Source organism: Megalopta genalis, chromosome 12, assembly GCF_051020955.1.
Source record: "Megalopta genalis isolate 19385.01 chromosome 12, iyMegGena1_principal, whole genome shotgun sequence".
NCBI classification, from domain to species: Eukaryota; Metazoa; Arthropoda; class Insecta; order Hymenoptera; family Halictidae; genus Megalopta; species Megalopta genalis.
Genome location: NC_135024.1, coordinates 10,809,276 through 10,831,026, shown reverse-complemented (window position 1 = coordinate 10,831,026; position 21,751 = coordinate 10,809,276). Strand labels below are relative to the sequence as shown.

The 21,751-nt window shown below is 36.5% G+C and overlaps 3 protein-coding genes and 2 long non-coding RNA genes across 13 annotated transcripts; 1 reads left to right on the top strand and 4 right to left on the bottom strand.

Moving 5' to 3' along the window:
* Nucleotides 1-491: 491 nt before the first annotated feature.
* Nucleotides 492-4,721, bottom strand: LOC117222893 (uncharacterized). Its single transcript, XM_033474915.2, has 3 exons — nt 4,132-4,721; nt 2,199-2,355; nt 492-1,035 (listed from the first exon to the last, which is right to left on the bottom strand). Exons 1-3 carry the CDS (start codon nt 4,289-4,291, stop codon nt 537-539), a joined length of 816 nt encoding a protein of 271 aa, XP_033330806.1. The 5' UTR covers nt 4,292-4,721; the 3' UTR covers nt 492-536.
* A 1,443-nt stretch (nt 4,722-6,164) lies between these two features.
* Nucleotides 6,165-8,480, bottom strand: LOC117222894 (uncharacterized). Of its 4 annotated transcripts, none has more exons than XR_013034591.1 (3): nt 6,846-8,451; nt 6,506-6,720; nt 6,165-6,406 (listed from the first exon to the last, which is right to left on the bottom strand). It is a non-coding gene; the product is annotated as an uncharacterized LOC117222894 (long non-coding RNA). The 4 variants fall into 4 exon arrangements; XR_013034592.1 differs by having other exon boundaries at nt 6,165-6,720; nt 6,846-7,509; nt 7,700-8,444; XR_013034590.1 differs by having other exon boundaries at nt 6,592-6,720; nt 6,846-8,434.
* A 126-nt stretch (nt 8,481-8,606) lies between these two features.
* Nucleotides 8,607-15,761, bottom strand: LOC143260428 (coatomer subunit beta-like). 4 transcript variants are annotated; one of them, XM_076525712.1, is made up of 10 exons: nt 13,484-13,645; nt 12,979-13,392; nt 12,579-12,912; nt 12,224-12,512; nt 11,806-12,146; nt 11,472-11,733; nt 11,035-11,402; nt 10,532-10,976; nt 10,178-10,413; nt 8,607-10,110 (listed from the first exon to the last, which is right to left on the bottom strand). In XM_076525712.1, exons 2-10 carry the CDS (start codon nt 13,344-13,346, stop codon nt 9,880-9,882), a joined length of 2,874 nt encoding a protein of 957 aa, XP_076381827.1. In that variant the 5' UTR covers nt 13,347-13,392; nt 13,484-13,645; the 3' UTR covers nt 8,607-9,879. The 4 variants fall into 4 exon arrangements, with proteins under 4 accessions (XP_076381827.1, XP_076381826.1, XP_076381825.1 ...); XM_076525711.1 differs by lacking the exon at nt 13,484-13,645 and adding an exon at nt 15,597-15,761 and having other exon boundaries at nt 11,035-11,733; XM_076525710.1 differs by having other exon boundaries at nt 11,035-11,733; nt 13,554-13,681.
* A 262-nt stretch (nt 15,762-16,023) lies between these two features.
* On the top strand, nt 16,024-17,712 carry LOC143260434 (uncharacterized). Its single transcript, XR_013034594.1, has 2 exons — nt 16,024-17,106; nt 17,613-17,712. It is a non-coding gene; the product is annotated as an uncharacterized LOC143260434 (long non-coding RNA).
* On the bottom strand, nt 16,789-21,682 carry LOC143260429 (coatomer subunit beta-like). Of its 3 annotated transcripts, XM_076525715.1 has the most exons (10): nt 21,477-21,668; nt 20,972-21,385; nt 20,572-20,905; nt 20,217-20,505; nt 19,799-20,139; nt 19,465-19,726; nt 19,028-19,395; nt 18,525-18,969; nt 18,171-18,406; nt 16,789-18,103 (listed from the first exon to the last, which is right to left on the bottom strand). In XM_076525715.1, exons 2-10 carry the CDS (start codon nt 21,337-21,339, stop codon nt 17,873-17,875), a joined length of 2,874 nt encoding a protein of 957 aa, XP_076381830.1. In that variant the 5' UTR covers nt 21,340-21,385; nt 21,477-21,668; the 3' UTR covers nt 16,789-17,872. The 3 variants fall into 3 exon arrangements, with proteins under 3 accessions (XP_076381830.1, XP_076381829.1, XP_076381828.1); XM_076525714.1 differs by having other exon boundaries at nt 19,028-19,726; nt 21,547-21,682; XM_076525713.1 differs by having other exon boundaries at nt 19,028-19,726; nt 21,477-21,669.
* Between the last annotated feature and the right edge of the window lie 69 nt (nt 21,683-21,751).

Genomic DNA, 21,751 nt, shown 5'->3' with positions numbered 1-21,751 from the left:
GTCCAGTTCAAAAACCGAATCATTTCTTCAGGCATATAAAAATGAAAATAATATTAAATAATGTATTAAAAAATAGAAATAGCGTACAGCCTGTTTACGTTATATTTTTTTAATGTACGGGTTTTCATGATCTCGAACATTCTCGGAAAATCTGTGATAATTATTTAAACTGAACCGAAACTATAACTCATGTTATTATTGGAAGAAAACATGAAAGAAGACATTTTTTTAAAATTCAAAACACAAAGAAATCAACAAAAAATATATACAAAAATCGGAACATAGAATTGCAACATTCTAATTACATACCTAGAAAGCATTTGCTATAGGATGATCAGACATATGTGTATAGACAGTTTTTCAAACTGAATAAAAACAAGATTTTGTTTCAAATCTTGCTGGGGATAATTAAAAAAAAAAAAGACACCAAACAGGAGAACAAAAAATTCGATTGTAGCGCTGAAAAAATAAATCCAAACATAAGGGTAAGCTAATGTATGAAAAAATATCTTTTATTTCTTAAGACTTATAATTATTTACAACTTTGTTAACGTATTGATAGGATCGAATTGGTAATTCGCATTTTCTCTAATAGACCTTAATTCTAATTCGTGAATGATGTTAAAAACCTCACGTTTAGCTTCTACAATTAAGTTGGGAGAAAATGTTCTCACCACCATGGCCATACTTTTGAAAAATGTTAAAGTCGGATCATTGTCTTCGTGTGACTTCTTTAGGGCTTCAATACTTTTCTCCCCATCGACAGACCTCCCTCGAAATATTTCCAACATTTTGTCATGATCCTGTGTATGTTCTGTTCCTGGATTATTTCCGACGTCCAAGTTTCCTTTATGATCAGACGACGAATGAAGGTACCCCATATGAATAGGTGGTGTTTGATTAACTGATGTGTCCATGGCCATCTCTGTTAATGTATCCGCAGATGTCTCTGTGGACGATGTACTTATGGTTGTTTCTGGAAGCCAAACTATTTCTTTCAGTTCTGCAGGAAGCGGCATCCTATTATTATAGGCGCTATAAAAAAAATTAGTAAAATATATTGTACTGCGGAACTTGTATCGTCTATAAAAAATACAGCGGCCATAACAATTATAGTTAATACGAAAAAAGTCGTTACATAATTATTATTTTGATACATAGTTATACATAACAAAAATGATATTTATATCATTATAATTATTATAATCATAATAATAATCATTATAATTATTATAATCATAATAATAATCATTATAATCATTATATCATATAATCATATTATATAATCACTAATCGTCCATAATCATTATAAATAAGGAAAGTTTGTTTGTGTTATTCATGAGAGTTATCGTTGATATAAACTCTATTTCGGTTGTTTGTAACAATTATCAACGAAGAAAATATATTTCGCTAGCTTATAAGAATAGTCGACGAGGAAAATTTATTTCGATTGCTTATAACAATTATTGACGAGGAAAATTTATTTCGGTTTCTTGTAAAATTTAACGGAGAGGGAGATTTTGTTTCGAGGATTCGTTCGTAGTCATAGATAAGAGAATTTTGATCAGATATTATACAAAGTGTCTCAAAACACGTGAAAAATGTCATATGGATATAATATGTGCAAACTGTATTGTACGAGACACATTTTTAATTTTTGCGTTTTTGCAAATTCATTGTCAATTTAAGAAAGTTTGTTTGTGTTAGTAAAATTCAGTATCGTGAAGAGGAGGGTGCATTCGTTGTAACCGTAGAACACTAACCAAATTTTTACGCCAAAGTGTTTATTATGTGCTAACATAATATTGTTGTTTCTTCTCACTGCTCGCTCGATTTCTTTTTAAACAATAAAAACCCACCTTTGGTGTGAATAGTGAAAATAGATTTGGGCGAGTGTACAACAATTCGGTACCGTATTATAAACTGCAGTTTGTTTTATCGTTGGCACTTATGAATTGAAATAAATTTTCCACGTTCATAATTCTTAACGGTGACCGAAATAGAATTTCCACCATCGATAATGATTATTGGCGATGAACAAAATTTTTAGTTAATTACAATTGTTATTTGTAACTAAAAATTGAAATCCTTTAATCCTGTGTTTTTTTTTGTTTCAACTTGAATAATGTTACCGATATTTTTCACAGAAATTTTTCATATAACTGTTACATGTTTGGTCTCTAATAAAAGATACACACCTTCTCCTGAACCACACATTATTTAAAAAACTCAAATGCTTTAATAATGGCCATTTCGATCTTGGCTGTGCCAACGATCCTGTCCCATATTTTCTTCCCCGCTTTAATTTCAAGTATGTGTCCCGAATATTTCTCCATCTCCTTTTACAATCAGCAGCTAAAAGAAATAGATAATGTATTTTTAACTAGCTTTATTGCCACAAGGAGAAACATTTACATCTTTATCGTTTGTTTTTAGAATATCATATACATGCGTAAGTTATTATGAAACACGTAGTTCGCGTATCATGTGACAAATTAACCCCGATATTATTACCTGAAGCTAACATTTCAGACTCTGAAAGCATTGCAAGTGACTTTATGAGAAAATGGAATTTTCCCAATATAGGAAGACCGGACGGAAAGCAGGTTTGTGTATAGTGTGTTCACAAAGTAATATTTCATGGTGTTTTAACTATAAGAATTATTATTTGTACTGTATTATTATTAATGTTGAACCATGTGGCAAAGAAGTAGTGTACAGACTTTTTAAAGAGACACGTACGCGAAGTCATGTAGGGTAGATGTCCCAGTTTCCGTGCCTGTACCAATTTCCGTGGCCTCGGATTAAGAAGGTATAGAAAAAGAAAAATTTTATATACAAATTAATGATCTATATCTTTTTATTACATTTACCTATTAACGTGTAAGAAGCATGGAAACTGGAATATCTATCCTACGTTCCGACATAGAGTAGAATTCCCTTTTTCTTTTGAAAAATCACATCCTAGGTCAGATACAATAATACCACACGTAATTGTCGAAGTCTTTAGACTCAAAAATTATGTTATAAAACTATACCAAAATCAACGGTTAAGGCATATGTGTATCTACAATTTCCGATTATGTAGAGAAAATAAGAACGGTGATGGAAAGTGCTTTCGAAACTTTATGTCAGTAAAGTAAAGAGTACAGAATATTTCATAATTCGAGTTCGTTATTGCCGGAAACGACGAACTTGGTTACCACATGGACACTGTGGACAATATCTTAATGAATACGATATTTTTTTCGTGGCCGATATTACAGGTTTCTCACTAAAAATTAAATCTTTTGTAAATCATATTCTTATTTCTCTGCTCTAAATTAAATCATCAAAGATCAACTTCACTTGTTTCTTTCTTTTGTGTATTTTCTTCTCTATTATTACCTATTCATTTATTATTTTTTAATTCGTAATTTTAATTCAATTATCGTAATTCGTAATTTCAATTCAATGATATCGTAATTCGTAATTTCAATTCGATTACATCGTAATTCGTAATTTTCATTCAATTGCATAGTAATTCGTATGTAATTTAATTACTTAGTACTTTGTAATTGTACTCGAATTGCAATTACGGATTACAAAATATGATCGAACCATAACATAATTGAATTGCTTTGCATTTATAATTCCTCGAGTAATTCAATTGTAATTCTGCACAATTCTGCTTAAAAGTGGGCCGAAATCTGAGCCACATTTTCGTAAAACGGAGAGTACATTTTTGACGAGTTCACCCGTTATATGAACGGTTTCCCGGCAGTCGCGTGGAGAGGGATATAACCAGTGGTCCCATGTTGGCAGTGTTGGCAGTGTTGGCACACTGGTCGTCGCCACAGACGCGCAGGTACACAAATGTATGTTCGCAAGATTAGTTGTATATTTTGGAAATTAAGGACGAGCGACGGTAGCATCGAAAGGAAAAAAGTTGTTTAGAATCGTGCTCTTGATAACGTATTCAAAATTCAATAAAATCGGTGAGGTATGATTTCTTCTATATAAATTACAATTACCGTTTTGTATTAAAAAGAGAGATGTAATAATGTAAACGTTAAAAGAACCAAACTTATTTTTTGTATTTTTACAAATTTCAATACAATGTTAACATAAATATAATCGAGCAGTACTTACGTGTTCTTCCCACTCTGTTCGATATCTCAATCCATACATCTTCTTTCACTATTTTATTGTTAAAATCTCTAGTAAAGCGATCATACAAAACAGGATATTTTCCGACCTGGTCTACTAAATTTTCTTCCTCCGCATATGTAAACTGGAATTTTGAAGCCATTACTGTTTATTTAATTATTAAAATAATGTATAATAAGTAGCACAGCGTTTGTTCGACAAGCACGCAATAGTCGATAATGGTTCTGTTTTCCTATAAGCGACTTTTTGAACTATTTCGTGCGCGTCGGACGCACGCGTTTTGCGATCGCCTGTTCCAGCAATAGTCTAGCCAGACGCCAACGATTGCGTCAGCTGCTTTGCTGCAAGCGACGAACGCATACGTCCTACGCATGCGTCGGACGCGCATGGGAAATTCATTGGCGTAAGTAGGATCTTTGCCTGGGCGAGGCCAGGTCCCCTGGCATTTGCCCATAACGGTGCCCTATGTGCAATCAAATCTGGTTGAAAATATTTCAACTATTGTAAGAAATACCAATATTTGCAACTTGCAACTATTGTTTCTCTCAACTGTGTTACATATATGCTTCCTTTGAAATAGTAATTTAATTCTGTATTAAAGGAAATTTCAAATTTGAGCAAATAGTACATATATAATCTGATCAATGATTACTCGTTAGTTATTATATCTAATTTATAGTAATTTATAACAACTATCGAGTTGTAATCGGTAATTATTAACGAGCTAACTTTTTGCCTAATTATTATAAATTAGTTTCAACACCTAACGAGTTATAATCGGTAATCATTGATCAGATTACTTTTTACCTATCTCTACATGTTAGCGTAGGCCCTCTCTTGTCTACTACCTGGTGAAGCGGCCAACGAGCAACCTATGTAACGGGTGAACTAGTGGAAAAGATATCTTCTCTATAGAAAATAATAATAGAGAACTTGAGATTTCCGAGATATTTAATATTGTTGAATATGAAAGTCGTCAGAGTTGCTCACTGTAATAAAAAAAAAATAATTAGACCAGTAATAATTTTACGTAGTAGCAGATTTGAAAATATAATGTTGAAAATTTATCCACGGATAGAATGAATATTAAATACAAGCTCTCCCCTTCTCCCTTTAAATTGGTTGTACTCCCAGAGGAGACCTAACGCCGATCGAAACGAAATTTGGGAAATGTATAGAAGAGTGGGAGAAGATTCCAAATATAAAATGATATTCGGGAAATTAGTAGTTTACAATATATTCACAAAAATGTTTTAATGCTACACATTGAAAGCAATGTATACAGACGCAGCTGGCACACATTGAATGGCGCCTATGTAGAAGTTACTAAATATGTATCTTAGCGTGGTAAAAATAATGGGGGACTGAGGTTAGAGGCGTTTGAGGAGCCCGTGTGTAAACCCAGCCTTTTCAATTTCAAAAATGAATATTCCTTATTTCTGGTTTTTCCTCAATGAAACTTTTACCATCGCATTCGTCCTATTTTGCTGATTAAAATATAATAACACCAAACACGATATAATTACGATTATAACTACTCATGTAATAAATACAAGTCTGAAACTTAAATCGCTTAAGACTAATCATCCTTCAGAAGAAAAACAAATTACGGAGGTTTATTTGACGAGGTGGGGGAAATATCTGAAAGAGTTTTTGCATTCAGAAAAAAATTGATTATTCGACTCAACTCTCAAATCTTAACTGATTGTGACTAGGTTCATGTAAAAAAATTCGAGATAATACTCCAATCTCAATCTAACACAGAAGTTTGTCGAAGGGAACGATTCTATTCATGATCATTGATCATTACTTTTTGATTTCAACACCTTCTAATGATGAAATTACGATTATTGAAAAAACCTGTTTGATATTAATTGATACCAGTCTCTGATTTCCTGTCGACCAATTCTATCGTCGATTTCAACGTAACTCTATATAGTTGTTATTGTTTTATAAGATAAATTAAATGTCAGTTTATAACAACAATATCGATCTTAATAAATTATAAAGTGAAATAAATGTAAGTTACGTTTATTTTAAATGTATACCAAAAAGAGTAAAATTTGTATAGAAATTAATTAGAAATTAAAATTAATATAGAAATTCTTGGAACATTCCTTTTATGAATCGATCATTTTGTATATTAATTCCTTTTGTCTACAATGTGTTACGATTTTAAATCCAGCTACTGAATTTTCATTAGAATTTTTAAGGGTGGTAGGTAAACTACGAAATCCACTTCTTTCTAAAAAATCATCTGGAAAGAATAATCTTTTCATAAAAAATATACTATGGCCACTTATTAAACGATTCAACTATATTTTTTTCTAAAAATGTAATATATATACTTTCTTACATTTCCCCACGTAGCATATTTTTTTATTTTTAATGTACCAAAAATTTGTCACTGCAAGTTGAAAGACAGATAAACTATAAGCATACCTCAATGATATTTTTTATATTGTTCCAATAAATAATTTTCATGTTGTTATTCATTGTCACGAGCTTGATAGAAATGCAATTTTTTTCTTATTTTTTCAATAAAAAATTCTCCGGCTAGAGTTGCTTTACCTAATGTAAATGGAACAGATCTAAATTTTACACGAATTAAAGTCGATTTTCTTTGGTGCAAAAGTACTTCCTCACAGATGAAGTCCGTTTGACTTCTGCAAACGTAAGATCTTACTTTTCCTTACCTTTGCCTACACTTACAACATTTGCAATTTTGTTGGCGAGCATGATTACTCCACTGTCGGCGTAATTCAGAAAAGTTTGTAAACCATCTGCAGTCTGGTTTAGGTGGTACACCGCTATTCCACATTATTTCTTCGGCACACTGACATAGGTTTGTATATGTCTTCTTGATGGTAGTATTAACATTGGAGTGACAATTGTTGCCATTATCGTAAGCATAGTATCCTCCGCAAGTTTGACAAAAGCAGTAATGAGTTTGGGGATTTGATATCACACATCTTCTATCTTCAGTACCACAGTTGTTCACTACATAAATAACCAATTATTAATGAACTTTGAATTATTAACATTCCGAGCTCGGATCGTTACTTATAGCATCGCATGTCTACTAAAAATGATTTTTCTGTCTTTCATTTCACATTACACTAACACACTAGGAAGAAAAGAAAAAATTAAGAACATTATACTAGCCACAACAACCGACGCAAGGAAATTGTTCAAATTTCTCGGTTCTTCTGCAGCAGGACATAATTCTCGATCAAACATTAAGAGTAAACTGAACTTTTATATAACAAGCGTATTCTGCCATTTGTATTCCGGTCGTTACGTTCATACTATTGTTCATGAAAATTTGCTTTCCATTTTTGCAATTTCTGTTAAAAGCAGCTATAAATTAGAAATGCAAAAATGAAAGTGCTGTTAGAACTTCATTTATCTAAATTAATGTTCTTTTTTACATTATCAATATGGAACGATATTATTTTTTTGACAGTGGAGGTTAAAACAATTGTTTAGTTAAATGTTTGTCCAGTTGGAAAAGTTAATGGTCTTTCGCGTGACGTGTGCATTTATATACCGAGTTTGATTTTTTGAAATCCATCTCTGTTGATAATGTAATCAATAATGTTGATATTTCAATAAAGTTCATTTCATGTGCAGGCTCCGCGAATTGTTTAAAATATTGTTAGTATTTAAACTGTTATAATTTCGCACACAAGAATTTTACAACTCATTTTGAAGCTTGTAGCCTCTGTTTTCACAACCCCTTATTCATTTTCTTGCAATATGAGAAACTGAAGACTTGTTTTTCTTTAAAAATATTTCAAATTGAAAAGTTAAGTCTTGTAGAACAAAGAAAAAATGGAAAATGATATTAAGATTATAATTGTTATCTAAAAGATCGAAGTCCGTCTAAGGCATAGGACACAATTATGATTGTTTTATTTTAAACAAAATACTTTACAGTATAAACAGATTAGTAAAAATAGTAAAAAACAGTCCCAAAATATTTTTGGCTTATGTTCATTTGCTTAATGCGTACGTATTAAATACTGGACTTCGACTCAATTACATTATGTTCTTAATAACTTTTATATTGTTTACAATTCTATTATACATATTATTCGATCTAATTAACCTGTACAAATAAGTCAAAAACTTCAATATCTACAATTTCTAATTCTAATTTTCATTTTCAAAAGTCAATGTAAAAATATTCAAGGAATAATAATTTAAAATATTATTGCGATATTTTTACTAGAATATAACAAAATTATCAAACAAAAATATTATGCGCATAAGAAACAAAAAACAAGCGATAACTAGAAATTATTGACTAACATTAAATAAATACAAAGGATAAGAGGCAAGTAAAAACGTGAAGAAAAGATTAGATAAAGTAAGGGAAAAAAAGTTGCACGAACGAAATTTTTTTACTTTTGTTTGTTGCAAATGTTTACATGTTGAATCATCGTAAACGAACATGATGAATATATCATTTTATTTTATCGTTTGTTTTTACAAAATTGAACATTAACATTACAACTAAAATATGTATAATTCTTAAAACTATTTTACAATTTAAAATTTGAATTCAATTCATGCTCTAGTTACAAATTTACGTGACAGTTTACAGCTAAATCTCCTCTTTTGATGAAATTTAAAAAATGGTTTGTAGAACTAAAATATCGATGTTTTGTTTGTTTGAGATTGTGTTCTGAAACATTTTTATCATGCGCGAATAAAATGGCATGTGAAGGGCAGTAGTGTGTTCGTTCTTTATTTCTTAAAAAATATGTACCAAATAAATCAGCTTCGATCGAACGAAATCCAGACTTACAGGCTAAAGTATCGTGTATGTATATTTCTTCGCTGGTGGATCCATAAGGTGTATCGTCGTTCGACGGTGCTGGCGACTGACGGTACAGAAAGGAAACAAACAAACAACAATGGCGCTGAAATTAATACGGGCGTATATTTGTAGAAAACATACTTCAACGTTTAATTGAAGAAGAGAATCGAAGTTGTGGAATTGACGAAGACAAATGGGAATGGCCGTCATCTGCAATACCCATAAGGTCCAATTGGGTCTCCCGTAATAATTCGAATACTGAAGATCGATGTGAGTTCGATTAGAGACTACGTGCTTTATTTTAGTAACCTTTTTTGACAACCCCACGTGTACAGCAGATGTTGCTGAAAAATAATTACCGGCCGCCTACCGCTACAGGGCTACCTGGCCGCGCGTTTAGCGCGGCCCGGGAAAACCCTGAGGAGAAACCGTCTCCTTGGACAAAGGAAGACGAGGTTCCGCCGAACGTATATAAGCGGCAAAAATCGGCCGCCCAAGGATCGAACAGGGTAGTCAGTTCGGAGAGTCCGGCCAGGACAGTCCGGTCAGAACAGCACGGTTCCGGGTAACGCATAAGTCCGCGAACGAGTCAGTGAAATATTATAATTGAGGGTACGGAGCATTTCGCGTACGCAGCTCCCTCAGGTGTATCGTCGTTCGACGGTGCTGGCGACTGACGGTACAGAAAGGAAACAAACAAACAACAATGGCGCTGAAATTAATACGGGCGTACATTTGTAGAAAACATACTTCAACATCTAATTGAAGAAGAGAATCGAAGTTGTGGAATTGACGAAGACAAATGGGAATGGCCGTCATCTGCGACACCCATAAAGTCCAATTGAGTCTCTCGTAATAATTCGAATACTGAAGATCGATGTGAGTTCGATTAGAGACTACGTGCTTTAAGCAGCTTGTACGACCTTGCTCTGCGGGCCCTTTTGCGTGGAATTGATTTTATCCCCTAACGACAACGCCATCCCCTGACTCTTTGCTCTGATACGAATATGGCCGACCACTGGGGCATCCGGTTTGTTTAATGGTTTCTCAATGGACATATTCGCTAATGCATCCTCGCCGAATATCGATTTCGCGTACATATTCGCAGCCATGAAGCCACATTGTCCGGAAAGTGCCTGAAACATCGAAACATGTCGCAGTTACACTCCAACTTTCCACATAATCCAAATAAAATGAACCTACCTTTTCCGGGGTCAGACAGCGCATATTCGTGGACTTCAGTAAATGGGCAAGATACTCCCTCAAATCTGATAACGTGGTATTTACAGACACCTTATTCTCCCATTCGAATTCTGCCCACATCTGCCGGAACTCCGCGTCGGTACAGGTTGCTGGAACTATGTAGTCCATAATGTCGATATGTATGTCGTTCAGTACTACGACACTCCTGTCGGACCCAGCACCGGATATATCGTAAACTAGAAATAATTAAATAAAATTAGGAGGCATTCGAAGGAGTCCGAGATATTTTTCTGTTGTAATAGCTTCTTCTACTTAAAAGCTCGAAATTATGAATGTCCAACTTAATAACTGCACCTATATTGCCAAATATAATTCCGTTTTCTGTGGAGGCTACTTTCACGTTGGCCTTGATGCTCGCAAAGTCTCTCGGTGCGAGCACGATAGGCTGCGGCCTCTCCACGAGTTTCAGGTCACCCATCGTTGCTAACTCCAGAGTGCAATTCTGAAGGGTGTCCTCAGTTTGATTCACAATTAGTACATCCAACACGATGTCGTATTGGTTGACGTGAACCAGAGCTTCTGCGTACACTGGGTCCGAAAAACCAGTTAACTGGGTGACCTTGCTCAAAGCACTGGGAGCTGGGATGTCTGCACCGGAACCGGGTCTTCCTGCAACGGCAGCGCTGAGACTTTGTTCGAACATGTCTGCAGCTCCACCCGTCAAATCCGATCCACGGCTTAATTGTAGGAACTGTATGGCGTCGTCCACTTGGACGATGCTACCTGGCTTTTCTTTAGCCTGCGAGAACAAAAATGTAAATTGGTTGCAAAGAACCACATCATCAAGAGTGCACTACCTTCTGTGTTTGCGAGTCTTCCTCCGCTTTAGCTGTCAGCATTCGTCCAAGGGCCTCTCGACAACCCTCGATGAATACCTTCTGTACAAGCGGTGTTGGACAAGCTAGAGATCTTAGACACAGGAACAATCGTTCAGCGTCATCGTGAGTCATTGCCTTGGCGGGTAAACCGGAGCGACCCAACTGCAACACACTGGTCATTATTAACATAGATTCAGCTTGCATGTGATTGCGCTTTTGTTCATCACTTTCGAGGCCCTTGTAACGAAGCGCCAACTTGGCTAAGGTCGTGCCTAATGATGCACCAATGAAGAAGTCACCCTCCATCATGTACTGAACCAATGCCGGGCGTTTCTCTTCCTCCTTAGCTGGATAAAATAATTTGAAAATTGATATCGACTTATTTATTGTACGGAAGTATTTTAAAAGATACGTACTAGTGGATGCAGTGCTGAATGCACTCTGGGTCGCGTAAGTTCCATCCGATGTGACCAACTGTGCTGGAGTGGCTTGAGTATTTCCATCTTCCGTCTTCTCGCCAGCTTGATGCCTGTTCTCTGCCTCTAGTAATGGTAATTCTCCTAAGGCAGCTCGTATTCGACTCATGAAGGCTTCAATGTCTTCTTTCGTTGTAGCATATTCACCCAAAATCCATAGAGCCGCTCTGTGTACCTTTACCGATCTGATATGTGGGAATACCTGTAAGGGAAAGATTATTTCGTTACGATCTGTTAAGCTATAAAATGTAAATTATTTACTATAGATATTTACTTCAAGTAGCTTTTGAACTATGAGCGGTCTAAGATTCTCGAATCTTTGAATAGCTTCACGGACGAACACTAGCACATCTGTCGCAGCAGCTTCGTTGTTTTCTGATAAGAAGTCTGTCAATACAGGTATCAGCGTAGCTGCCACGTCTGAGAATTTTATTGAACAGGCATGCAATGTCCGCACAAGAAGTTGCCTGTATCTACCAGCATCTTCGTGTTCCCCACCCACAGTTCTTAATACTTCTTTCTTTAGGAGCTGAACCATTTCCTCTATGGTACGTGTGGTTACTAAGTCCATGGCCAGGGCTAACGTTTTAGTTCTGACTTCTAATGCCGGTGAACCTGAAGGGATAATATTTTTAGCGAAATTCCGACTATTGCAGCATGGTTGTTTCTTCATTTATTTTTCGAAAACGTACCTAGAACTCTAAGTACGTCCATAACTAAATCTTGAAGAACTCTTTCGTAAACAGGACTTTCTTTCATCGCGATTAAACGATCAAGCACGATCAGTTTAACATTGTTGTCACTTTCTTTGACAACTAGCTCAATATAACAGGAGGCTGCAGCTTTAATCGCTGTGGGGGCATTAGACAGTGTTACCAAGGTACCAGCTGCTTCATAACGTACAGCAGCACTTGGAGAGTTTAATAAACTATAAATGCATCTAATGAAACGTGCTCTTTCTGATGGATTTGCTAGACACACCTATCAATTAACGACGTTTGTTAACATTTGAAATCAATAGGGAAATACTTCAAAACGTATATGCACCTTGTAGATTAATTCAACAATAACCAGCTGTAATATATCACCAAAGCTGGGCACTTGGTCCAAACAAGCAGCTAAATAAGCTAGTGCTCTGTTTTGATCAGCATGTAAGAGCATCAAAAATGCATTTCTCCTACAAGACATGTCCTGCTCTCCTTCTAAATATTTGGCTATTAATTCTGGAGCATCAGGAATGAGGAACTCAAAGTTCCTATAAATTGTAAAAATTGCCAGCACAGCGTTACGTCTGACATAGGAGTGTCTGTGCTCCAAACAAGTAATAATTGCAGGCATCAACGGTTCCAAAAGTTCTGGCTCTTTCAATTTACACAGGAATCTGAAAGATGCAACATTCTATTGTAATTGTTCAACCAATAAAGAAATGCGTTTGTTCGATCAATACCTGAGGGTCGAGCCTCTTACGAATTCATTAGGATGCTGCAAGTCCTTCCTATACGCATCGCAAACTAAAATCATCTCTTGTAGAAGCTTGCCATCTGGAGAAGTTTTCGGCACTATCTCCCAAAATATTAAAAGAAGCTTTTTGATTGTGTGATCTTGCAGCGGCAGGACAAACCTGATGATAGTCATCAGAAGTCCTGGCAGACGTTCTCCACTGAGGATCATGTGGATGGTCTTCTTCAGGGCTTCAATCTTTGTCTGGGCATCGCCCTTCTCTAGATCCAGCTTCAACTGGAGCTCGTTTAAAGGCTCTGTGTCGGTTGGAATGTTAATCAACGTATAACAAGGTTGCTCTGCGATGGTGCTCATTTTCGTCACTGCTGTACAATCTACCAGGGAGACTTTCTCTTACGAACTGCAAATTAAAATCGCATTAAATGTAGCGAAAATCCAACTACTTTGACTGTTTTATTTACGAAACTGATGGGCATTGAGGTTATGTTGACCTTGGATGTAGGTTTCGTGTGTCATTCGAATGCTATGGTAATCGCATGGATATTGTCGTGTTCGATGTACCTGATCACGATAAAATCACGCAAAAATGAAAGGCAACGATATCTTCCCAGTGGTCAACTGACATTTATACAAATCCGAAAACAAGGGACAAGCATACGTGTCAAACCCCTACATCAGGGGACTAGTACTGAGCCAAGTTTAGGTAGCGCCACCGTCCATATCTTCCAAGTATGTAGAACATTTTGAAACTCTCGCGTTGTTTGTTTCGTAAAATTTCCATCAAACAATGTCGATTAGGCAATTTAACTCTTCCAATCTCTTTCTTCTATCTCCCGCCACCAATAATACAATTTTAAACTTAGCTTCGATCAAGAATTCGTTATCAATTCCATATTCTATTAAAACAAACACAAGGTGCTCTAGAATGAAAATATTCGTGCAGTAAAAATTATCCGACACTCGATTATCCAACAGTGTTTGATTACAATGTAATTGTAGTTCTATCTGCTCTGTTCTGATTCCGATTTAAAATAGAAGTGTAGTCTAATTATCTGGTACTGTTTTGATCCTGTGTGTTTCTACAGTATTTAATTTTTGTTTGACAGCAGAATCTAATAACTAATGAACATCTTAGAATACGAAATTATTCGGAAGACTCTCCTGGATCTGTCTCACGAGAAGAATTTTTGTTTATTGTTGAAAATGAAGAGTATAAATTATTATTACTGCGTTTTTCATAATCATTGGCTGTATAAAAATAACGTTATTACACGAGATGCAAGAAACAATCATTACTGTTTTTCCGAAGGCTTTGTTTAGTGGCGCCATCTGTAGCACTCTCACAGTTATCATTTGTGAATGGTTTTGACGAACGGTTTGAGTGTTTTGCCATTATGTGTATTGGCGCTATATTAATATTTTCTGCAGCACATAATTCATGCCGGAATTTATATTGCGTCTTATGGAAGTTGCGGCAAGAATCATCTGTACTCCATATTTACAATAACAAATGACCTTTTCTTGCGTGATATCAATTCAGGAGATTGTGTTCCGTTCTTTCCGATACGTATTTGTTATAAACTATTATAACTGGTAGGAGTCGAATATCAATGCTAAGATCGATAAACGCACCAAGTTGCATTATACATAAACAAAAGGTTTGCGTTTCAGTATCCTAAATTCTGTATGACTATAGATTTTCTTCCTCTTTAGTTTTTATTTTAAGTAATCCTAATATACGGTACATCATTTTACACATTTATGATATTAATTGATACCAGTCTCTGTGATTTCGGTGAATTCCTGTCGACCAATTCTATTGTCGATTTCAACATAACTCTATATAGTTGTTATTGTTTTATAAGATAAATTAAATGTCAGTTTATAACAACAATATCGATCTTAATAAATTATAAAGTGAAATAAATGTAAGTTACGTTTATTTTAAATGTATACCAAAAAGAGTAAAATTTGTATAGAAATTAATTAGAAATTAAAATTAATATAGAAATTCTTGGAACATTCCTTTTATGAATCGATCATTTTGTATATTAATTCCTTTTGTCTACAATGTGTTACGATTTTAAATCCAGCTACTGAATTTTCATTAGAATTTTTAAGGGTGGTAGGTAAACTACGAAATCCACTTCTTTCTAAAAAATCATCTGGAAAGAATAATCTTTTCATAAAAAATATACTATGGCCACTTATTAAACGATTCAACTATATTTTTTTCTAAAAATGTAATATATATACTTTCTTACATTTCCCCACGTAGCATATTTTTTTATTTTTAATGTACCAAAAATTTGTCACTGCAAGTTGAAAGACAGATAAACTATAAGCATACCTCAATGATATTTTTTATATTGTTCCAATAAATAATTTTCATGTTGTTATTCATTGTCACGAGCTTGATAGAAATGCAATTTTTTTCTTATTTTTTCAATAAAAAATTCTCCGGCTAGAGTTGCTTTACCTAATGTAAATGGAACAGATCTAAATTTTACACGAATTAAAGTCGATTTTCTTTGGTGCAAAAGTACTTCCTCACAGATGAAGTCCGTTTGACTTCTGCAAACGTAAGATCTTACTATTCCTTACCTTTGCCTACACTTACAACATTTGCAATTTTGTTGGCGAGCATGATTACTCCACTGTCGGCGTAATTCAGAAAAGTTTGTAAACCATCTGCAGTCTGGTTTAGGTGGTACACCGCTATTCCACATTATTTCTTCGGCACACTGACATAGGTTTGTATATGTCTTCTTGATGGTAGTATTAACATTGGAGTGACAATTGTTGCCATTATCGTAAGCATAGTATCCTCCGCAAGTTTGACAAAAGCAGTAATGAGTTTGGGGATTTGATATCACACATCTTCTATCTTCAGTACCACAGTTGTTCACTACATAAATAACCAATTATTAATGAACTTTGAATTATTAACATTCCGAGCTCGGATCGTTACTTATAGCATCGCATGTCTACTAAAAATGATTTTTCTGTCTTTCATTTCACATTACACTAACACACTAGGAAGAAAAGAAAAAATTAAGAACATTATACTAGCCACAACAACCGACGCAAGGAAATTGTTCAAATTTCTCGGTTCTTCTGCAGCAGGACATAATTCTCGATCAAACATTAAGAGTAAACTGAACTTTTATATAACAAGCGTATTCTGCCATTTGTATTCCGGTCGTTACGTTCATACTATTGTTCATGAAAATTTGCTTTCCATTTTTGCAATTTCTGTTAAAAGCAGCTATAAATTAGAAATGCAAAAATGAAAGTGCTGTTAGAACTTCATTTATCTAAATTAATGTTTTTTTTTACATTATCAATATGGAACGATATTATTTTTTTGACAGTGGAGGTTAAAACAATTGTTTAGTTAAATATGTTTGTCCAGTTGGAAAAGTTAATGGCCTTTCGCGTGATGTGTGCATTTATATACAGAGTTTGATTTTTTGAAATCCATCTCTGTTGTTAATGTAATCAATAATGTTGATATTTTAATAAAGTTCATTTCATGTGCAGGCTCCGCGAATTGTTTAAAATATTGTTAGTATTTAAACTGTTATAATTTCGCACACAAGAATCTTACAACTCATTTTGAAGCTTGTAGCCTCTCTTTTCACAACCCCTTATTCATTTTCTTGCAATATAAGAAACTAAAGACTTGTTTTTCTTTAAAAATATTTAAAATTGAAAAGTTAAGTCTTGTAGAACAAAGAAAAAATGGAAAATGATATTAAGATTATAATTGTTAACTAAAAGATCGAAGTCCGTCTAAGGCATAGGACATAATTATGATTGTTTTATTTTAAACAAAATATTTTACAGTATAAACAGATTAGTAAAAATAGTAAAAAACAGTCCCAAAATATTTTTGGCTTATGTTCATTTGCTTAATGCGTACGTATTAAATACTGGACTTCGACTCAATTACATTATGTTCTTAATAACTTTTATATTGTTTACAGTTCTATTATACATATTATTCGAAAAAATATGTACCAAATAAATCAGTTTCGATCGAACGAAATCCGGACTTACAGGTTAAAGTATCGTGTATGTACATATATTTCTTCGCTGGTGGATACATAAGGTGTGTAGCAGCCATTATGCTGCAACTACGCGCCCGCCTAAAGAAACTTTCATTTTTATGGCGGTACACGGCCGGCGACGGAATAACAGTTAGCGGATTCGCTTGCAGAGGCCAAGGACGAAGTAATAAACTTTCCCTGGCCGTTGCAAGTCGAGAAGGATTTTAGTAACCTTTTTTGACAACCCCACGTGTACAGCAGATGTTGCTGAAAAATAATTACCGGCCGCCTACCGCTACAGGGCTACCTGGCCGCGCGTTTAGCGCGGCCCGGGAAAACCCTGAGGAGAAACCGTCTCCTTGGACAAAGGAAGACGAGGTTCCGCCGAACGTATATAAGCGGCAAAAATCGGCCGCCCAAGGATCGAACAGGGTAGTCAGTTCGGAGAGTCCGGCCAGGACAGTCCGGTCAGAACAGCACGGTTCCGGGTAACGCATAAGTCCGCGAACGAGTCAGTGAAATATTATAATTGAGGGTACGGAGCATTTCGCGTACGCAGCTCCCTCAGGTGTATCGTCGTTCGACGGTGCTGGCGACTGACGGTACAGAAAGGAAACAAACAAACAACAATGGCGCTGAAATTAATACGGGCGTACATTTGTAGAAAACATACTTCAACATCTAATTGAAGAAGAGAATCGAAGTTGTGGAATTGACGAAGACAAATGGGAATGGCCGTCATCTGCGACACCCATAAAGTCCAATTGAGTCTCTCGTAATAATTCGAATACTGAAGATCGATGTGAGTTCGATTAGAGACTACGTGCTTTAAGCAGCTTGTACGACCTTGCTCTGCGGGCCCTTTTGCGTGGAATTGATTTTATCCCCTAACGACAACGCCATCCCCTGACTCTTTGCTCTGATACGAATATGGCCGACCACTGGGGCATCCGGTTTGTTTAATGGTTTCTCAATGGACATATTCGCTAATGCATCCTCGTCGAATATCGATTTCGCGTACATATTCGCAGCCATGAAGCCACATTGTCCGGAAAGTGCCTGAAACATCGAAACATGTCGCAGTTACACTCCAACTTTCCACATAATCCAAATAAAATGAACCTACCTTTTCCGGGGTCAGACAGCGCATATTCGTGGACTTCAGTAAATGGGCAAGATACTCCCTCAAATCTGATAACGTGGTATTTACAGACACCTTATTCTCCCATTCGAATTCTGCCCACATCTGCCGGAACTCCGCGTCGGTACAGATTGCTGGAACTATGTAGTCCATAATGTCGATATGTATGTCGTTCAGTACTACGACACTCCTGTCGGACCCAGCACCGGATATATCGTAAACTAGAAATAATTAAATAAAATTAGGAGGCATTCGAAGGAGTCCGAGATATTTTTCTGTTGTAATAGCTTCTTCTACTTAAAAGCTCGAAATTATGAATGTCCAACTTAATAACTGCACCTATATTGCCAAATATAATTCCGTTTTCTGTGGAGGCTACTTTCACGTTGGCCTTGATGCTCGCAAAGTCTCTCGGTGCGAGCACGATAGGCTGCGGCCTCTCCACGAGTTTCAGGTCACCCATCGTTGCTAACTCCAGAGTGCAATTCTGAAGGGTGTCCTCAGTTTGATTCACAATTAGTACATCCAACACGATGTCGTATTGGTTGACGTGAACCAGAGCTTCTGCGTACACTGGGTCCGAAAAACCAGTTAACTGGGTGACCTTGCTCAAAGCACTGGGAGCTGGGATGTCTGCACCGGAACCGGGTCTTCCTGCAACGGCAGCGCTGAGACTTTGTTCGAACATGTCTGCAGCTCCACCCGTCAAATCCGATCCACGGCTTAATTGTAGGAACTGTATGGCGTCGTCCACTTGGACGATGCTACCTGGCTTTTCTTTAGCCTGCGAGAACAAAAATGTAAATTGGTTGCAAAGAACCACATCATCAAGAGTGCACTACCTTCTGTGTTTGCGAGTCTTCCTCCGCTTTAGCTGTCAGCATTCGTCCAAGGGCCTCTCGACAACCCTCGATGAATACCTTCTGTACAAGCGGTGTTGGACAAGCTAGAGATCTTAGACACAGGAACAATCGTTCAGCGTCATCGTGAGTCATTGCCTTGGCGGGTAAACCGGAGCGACCCAACTGCAACACACTGGTCATTATTAACATAGATTCAGCTTGCATGTGATTGCGCTTTTGTTCATCACTTTCGAGGCCCTTGTAACGAAGCGCCAACTTGGCTAAGGTCGTGCCTAATGATGCACCAATGAAGAAGTCACCCTCCATCATGTACTGAACCAATGCCGGGCGTTTCTCTTCCTCCTTAGCTGGATAAAATAATTTGAAAATTGATATCGACTTATTTATTGTACGGAAGTATTTTAAAAGATACGTACTAGTGGATGCAGTGCTGAATGCACTCTGGGTCGCGTAAGTTCCATCCGATGTGACCAACTGTGCTGGAGTGGCTTGAGTATTTCCATCTTCCGTCTTCTCGCCAGCTTGATGCCTGTTCTCTGCCTCTAGTAATGGTAATTCTCCTAAGGCAGCTCGTATTCGACTCATGAAGGCTTCAATGTCTTCTTTCGTTGTAGCATATTCACCCAAAATCCATAGAGCCGCTCTGTGTACCTTTACCGATCTGATATGTGGGAATACCTGTAAGGGAAAGATTATTTCGTTACGATCTGTTAAGCTATAAAATGTAAATTATTTACTATAGATATTTACTTCAAGTAGCTTTTGAACTATGAGCGGTCTAAGATTCTCGAATCTTTGAATAGCTTCACGGACGAACACTAGCACATCTGTCGCAGCAGCTTCGTTGTTTTCTGATAAGAAGTCTGTCAATACAGGTATCAGCGTAGCTGCCACGTCTGAGAATTTTATTGAACAGGCATGCAATGTCCGCACAAGAAGTTGCCTGTATCTACCAGCATCTTCGTGTTCCCCACCCACAGTTCTTAATACTTCTTTCTTTAGGAGCTGAACCATTTCCTCTATGGTACGTGTGGTTACTAAGTCCATGGCCAGGGCTAACGTTTTAGTTCTGACTTCTAATGCCGGTGAACCTGAAGGGATAATATTTTTAGCGAAATTCCGACTATTGCAGCATGGTTGTTTCTTCATTTATTTTTCGAAAACGTACCTAGAACTCTAAGTACGTCCATAACTAAATCTTGAAGAACTCTTTCGTAAACAGGACTTTCTTTCATCGCGATTAAACGATCAAGCACGATCAGTTTAACATTGTTGTCACTTTCTTTGACAACTAGCTCAATATAACAGGAGGCTGCAGCTTTAATCGCTGTGGGGGCATTAGACAGTGTTACCAAGGTACCAGCTGCTTCATAACGTACAGCAGCACTTGGAGAGTTTAATAAACTATAAATGCATCTAATGAAACGTGCTCTTTCTGATGGATTTGCTAGACACACCTATCAATTAACGACGTTTGTTAACATTTGAAATCAATAGGGAAATACTTCAAAACGTATATGCACCTTGTAGATTAATTCAACAATAACCAGCTGTAATATATCACCAAAGCTGGGCACTTGGTCCAAACAAGCAGCTAAATAAGCTAGTGCTCTGTTTTGATCAGCATGTAAGAGCATCAAAAATGCATTTCTCCTACAAGACATGTCCTGCTCTCCTTCTAAATATTTGGCTATTAATTCTGGAGCATCAGGAATGAGGAACTCAAAGTTCCTATAAATTGTAAAAATTGCCAGCACAGCGTTACGTCTGACATAGGAGTGTCTGTGCTCCAAACAAGTAATAATTGCAGGCATCAACGGTTCCAAAAGTTCTGGCTCTTTCAATTTACACAGGAATCTGAAAGATGCAACATTCTATTGTAATTGTTCAACCAATAAAGAAATGCGTTTGTTCGATCAATACCTGAGGGTCGAGCCTCTTACGAATTCATTAGGATGCTGCAAGTCCTTCCTATACGCATCGCAAACTAAAATCATCTCTTGTAGAAGCTTGCCATCTGGAGAAGTTTTCGGCACTATCTCCCAAAATATTAAAAGAAGCTTTTTGATTGTGTGATCTTGCAGCGGCAGGACAAACCTGATGATAGTCATCAGAAGTCCTGGCAGACGTTCTCCACTGAGGATCATGTGGATGGTCTTCTTCAGGGCTTCAATCTTTGTCTGGGCATCGCCCTTCTCTAGATCCAGCTTCAACTGGAGCTCGTTTAAAGGCTCTGTGTCGGTTGGAATGTTAATCAACGTATAACAAGGTTGCTCTGCGATGGTGCTCATTTTCGTCACTGCTGTACAATCTACCAGGGAGACTTTCTCTTACGAACTGCAAATTAAAATCGCATTAAATGTAGCGAAAATCCAACTACTTTGACTGTTTTATTTACGAAACTGATGGGCATTGAGGTTATGTTGACCTTGGATGTAGGTTTCGTGTGTCATTCGAATGCTATGGTAATCGCATGGATATTGTCGTGTTCGATGTACCTGATCACGATAAAATCACGCAAAAATGAAAGGCAACGATATCTTCCCAGTGGTCAACTGACATTTATACAAATCCGGAAACAAGGGACAAGCATACGTGTCAAACCCCTACATCAGGGGACTAGTACTGAGCCAAGTTTAGGTAGCGCCACCGTCCATATCTTCCAAGTATGTAGAACATTTTGAAACTCTCGCGTTGTTTGTT

What these genes read in the sequence shown, in the direction of transcription:
- LOC117222893 (XM_033474915.2), bottom strand. Translation starts at nt 4,291, where the DNA reads ATGGCTTCAAAATTCCAGTTTACATATGCGGAGGAAGAAAATTTAGTA. An exon ending in GAACAGAGTGGGAAGAACAC is followed by an intron (nt 2,356 to 4,131) that starts GTAAGTACTGCT and finishes TATTTCTTTTAG; the next exon opens with CTGCTGATTGTAAAAGGAGA. An exon ending in AATGTGTGGTTCAGGAGAAG is followed by an intron (nt 1,036 to 2,198) that starts GTGTGTATCTTT and finishes TTTTTTTTATAG; the next exon opens with CGCCTATAATAATAGGATGC.
- LOC143260428 (XM_076525711.1), bottom strand. Translation starts at nt 13,346, where the DNA reads ATGAGCACCATCGCAGAGCAACCTTGTTATACGTTGATTAACATTCCA. An exon ending in GGACGTACTTAGAGTTCTAG is followed by an intron (nt 12,147 to 12,223) that starts GTACGTTTTCGA and finishes TTATCCCTTCAG; the next exon opens with GTTCACCGGCATTAGAAGTC. An exon ending in GCTGTCTGACCCCGGAAAAG is followed by an intron (nt 10,111 to 10,177) that starts GTAGGTTCATTT and finishes TCGATGTTTCAG; the next exon opens with GCACTTTCCGGACAATGTGG.
- LOC143260429 (XM_076525714.1), bottom strand. Translation starts at nt 21,339, where the DNA reads ATGAGCACCATCGCAGAGCAACCTTGTTATACGTTGATTAACATTCCA. An exon ending in GTAAGAGGCTCGACCCTCAG is followed by an intron (nt 20,906 to 20,971) that starts GTATTGATCGAA and finishes TGCATCTTTCAG; the next exon opens with ATTCCTGTGTAAATTGAAAG. An exon ending in GGACGTACTTAGAGTTCTAG is followed by an intron (nt 20,140 to 20,216) that starts GTACGTTTTCGA and finishes TTATCCCTTCAG; the next exon opens with GTTCACCGGCATTAGAAGTC.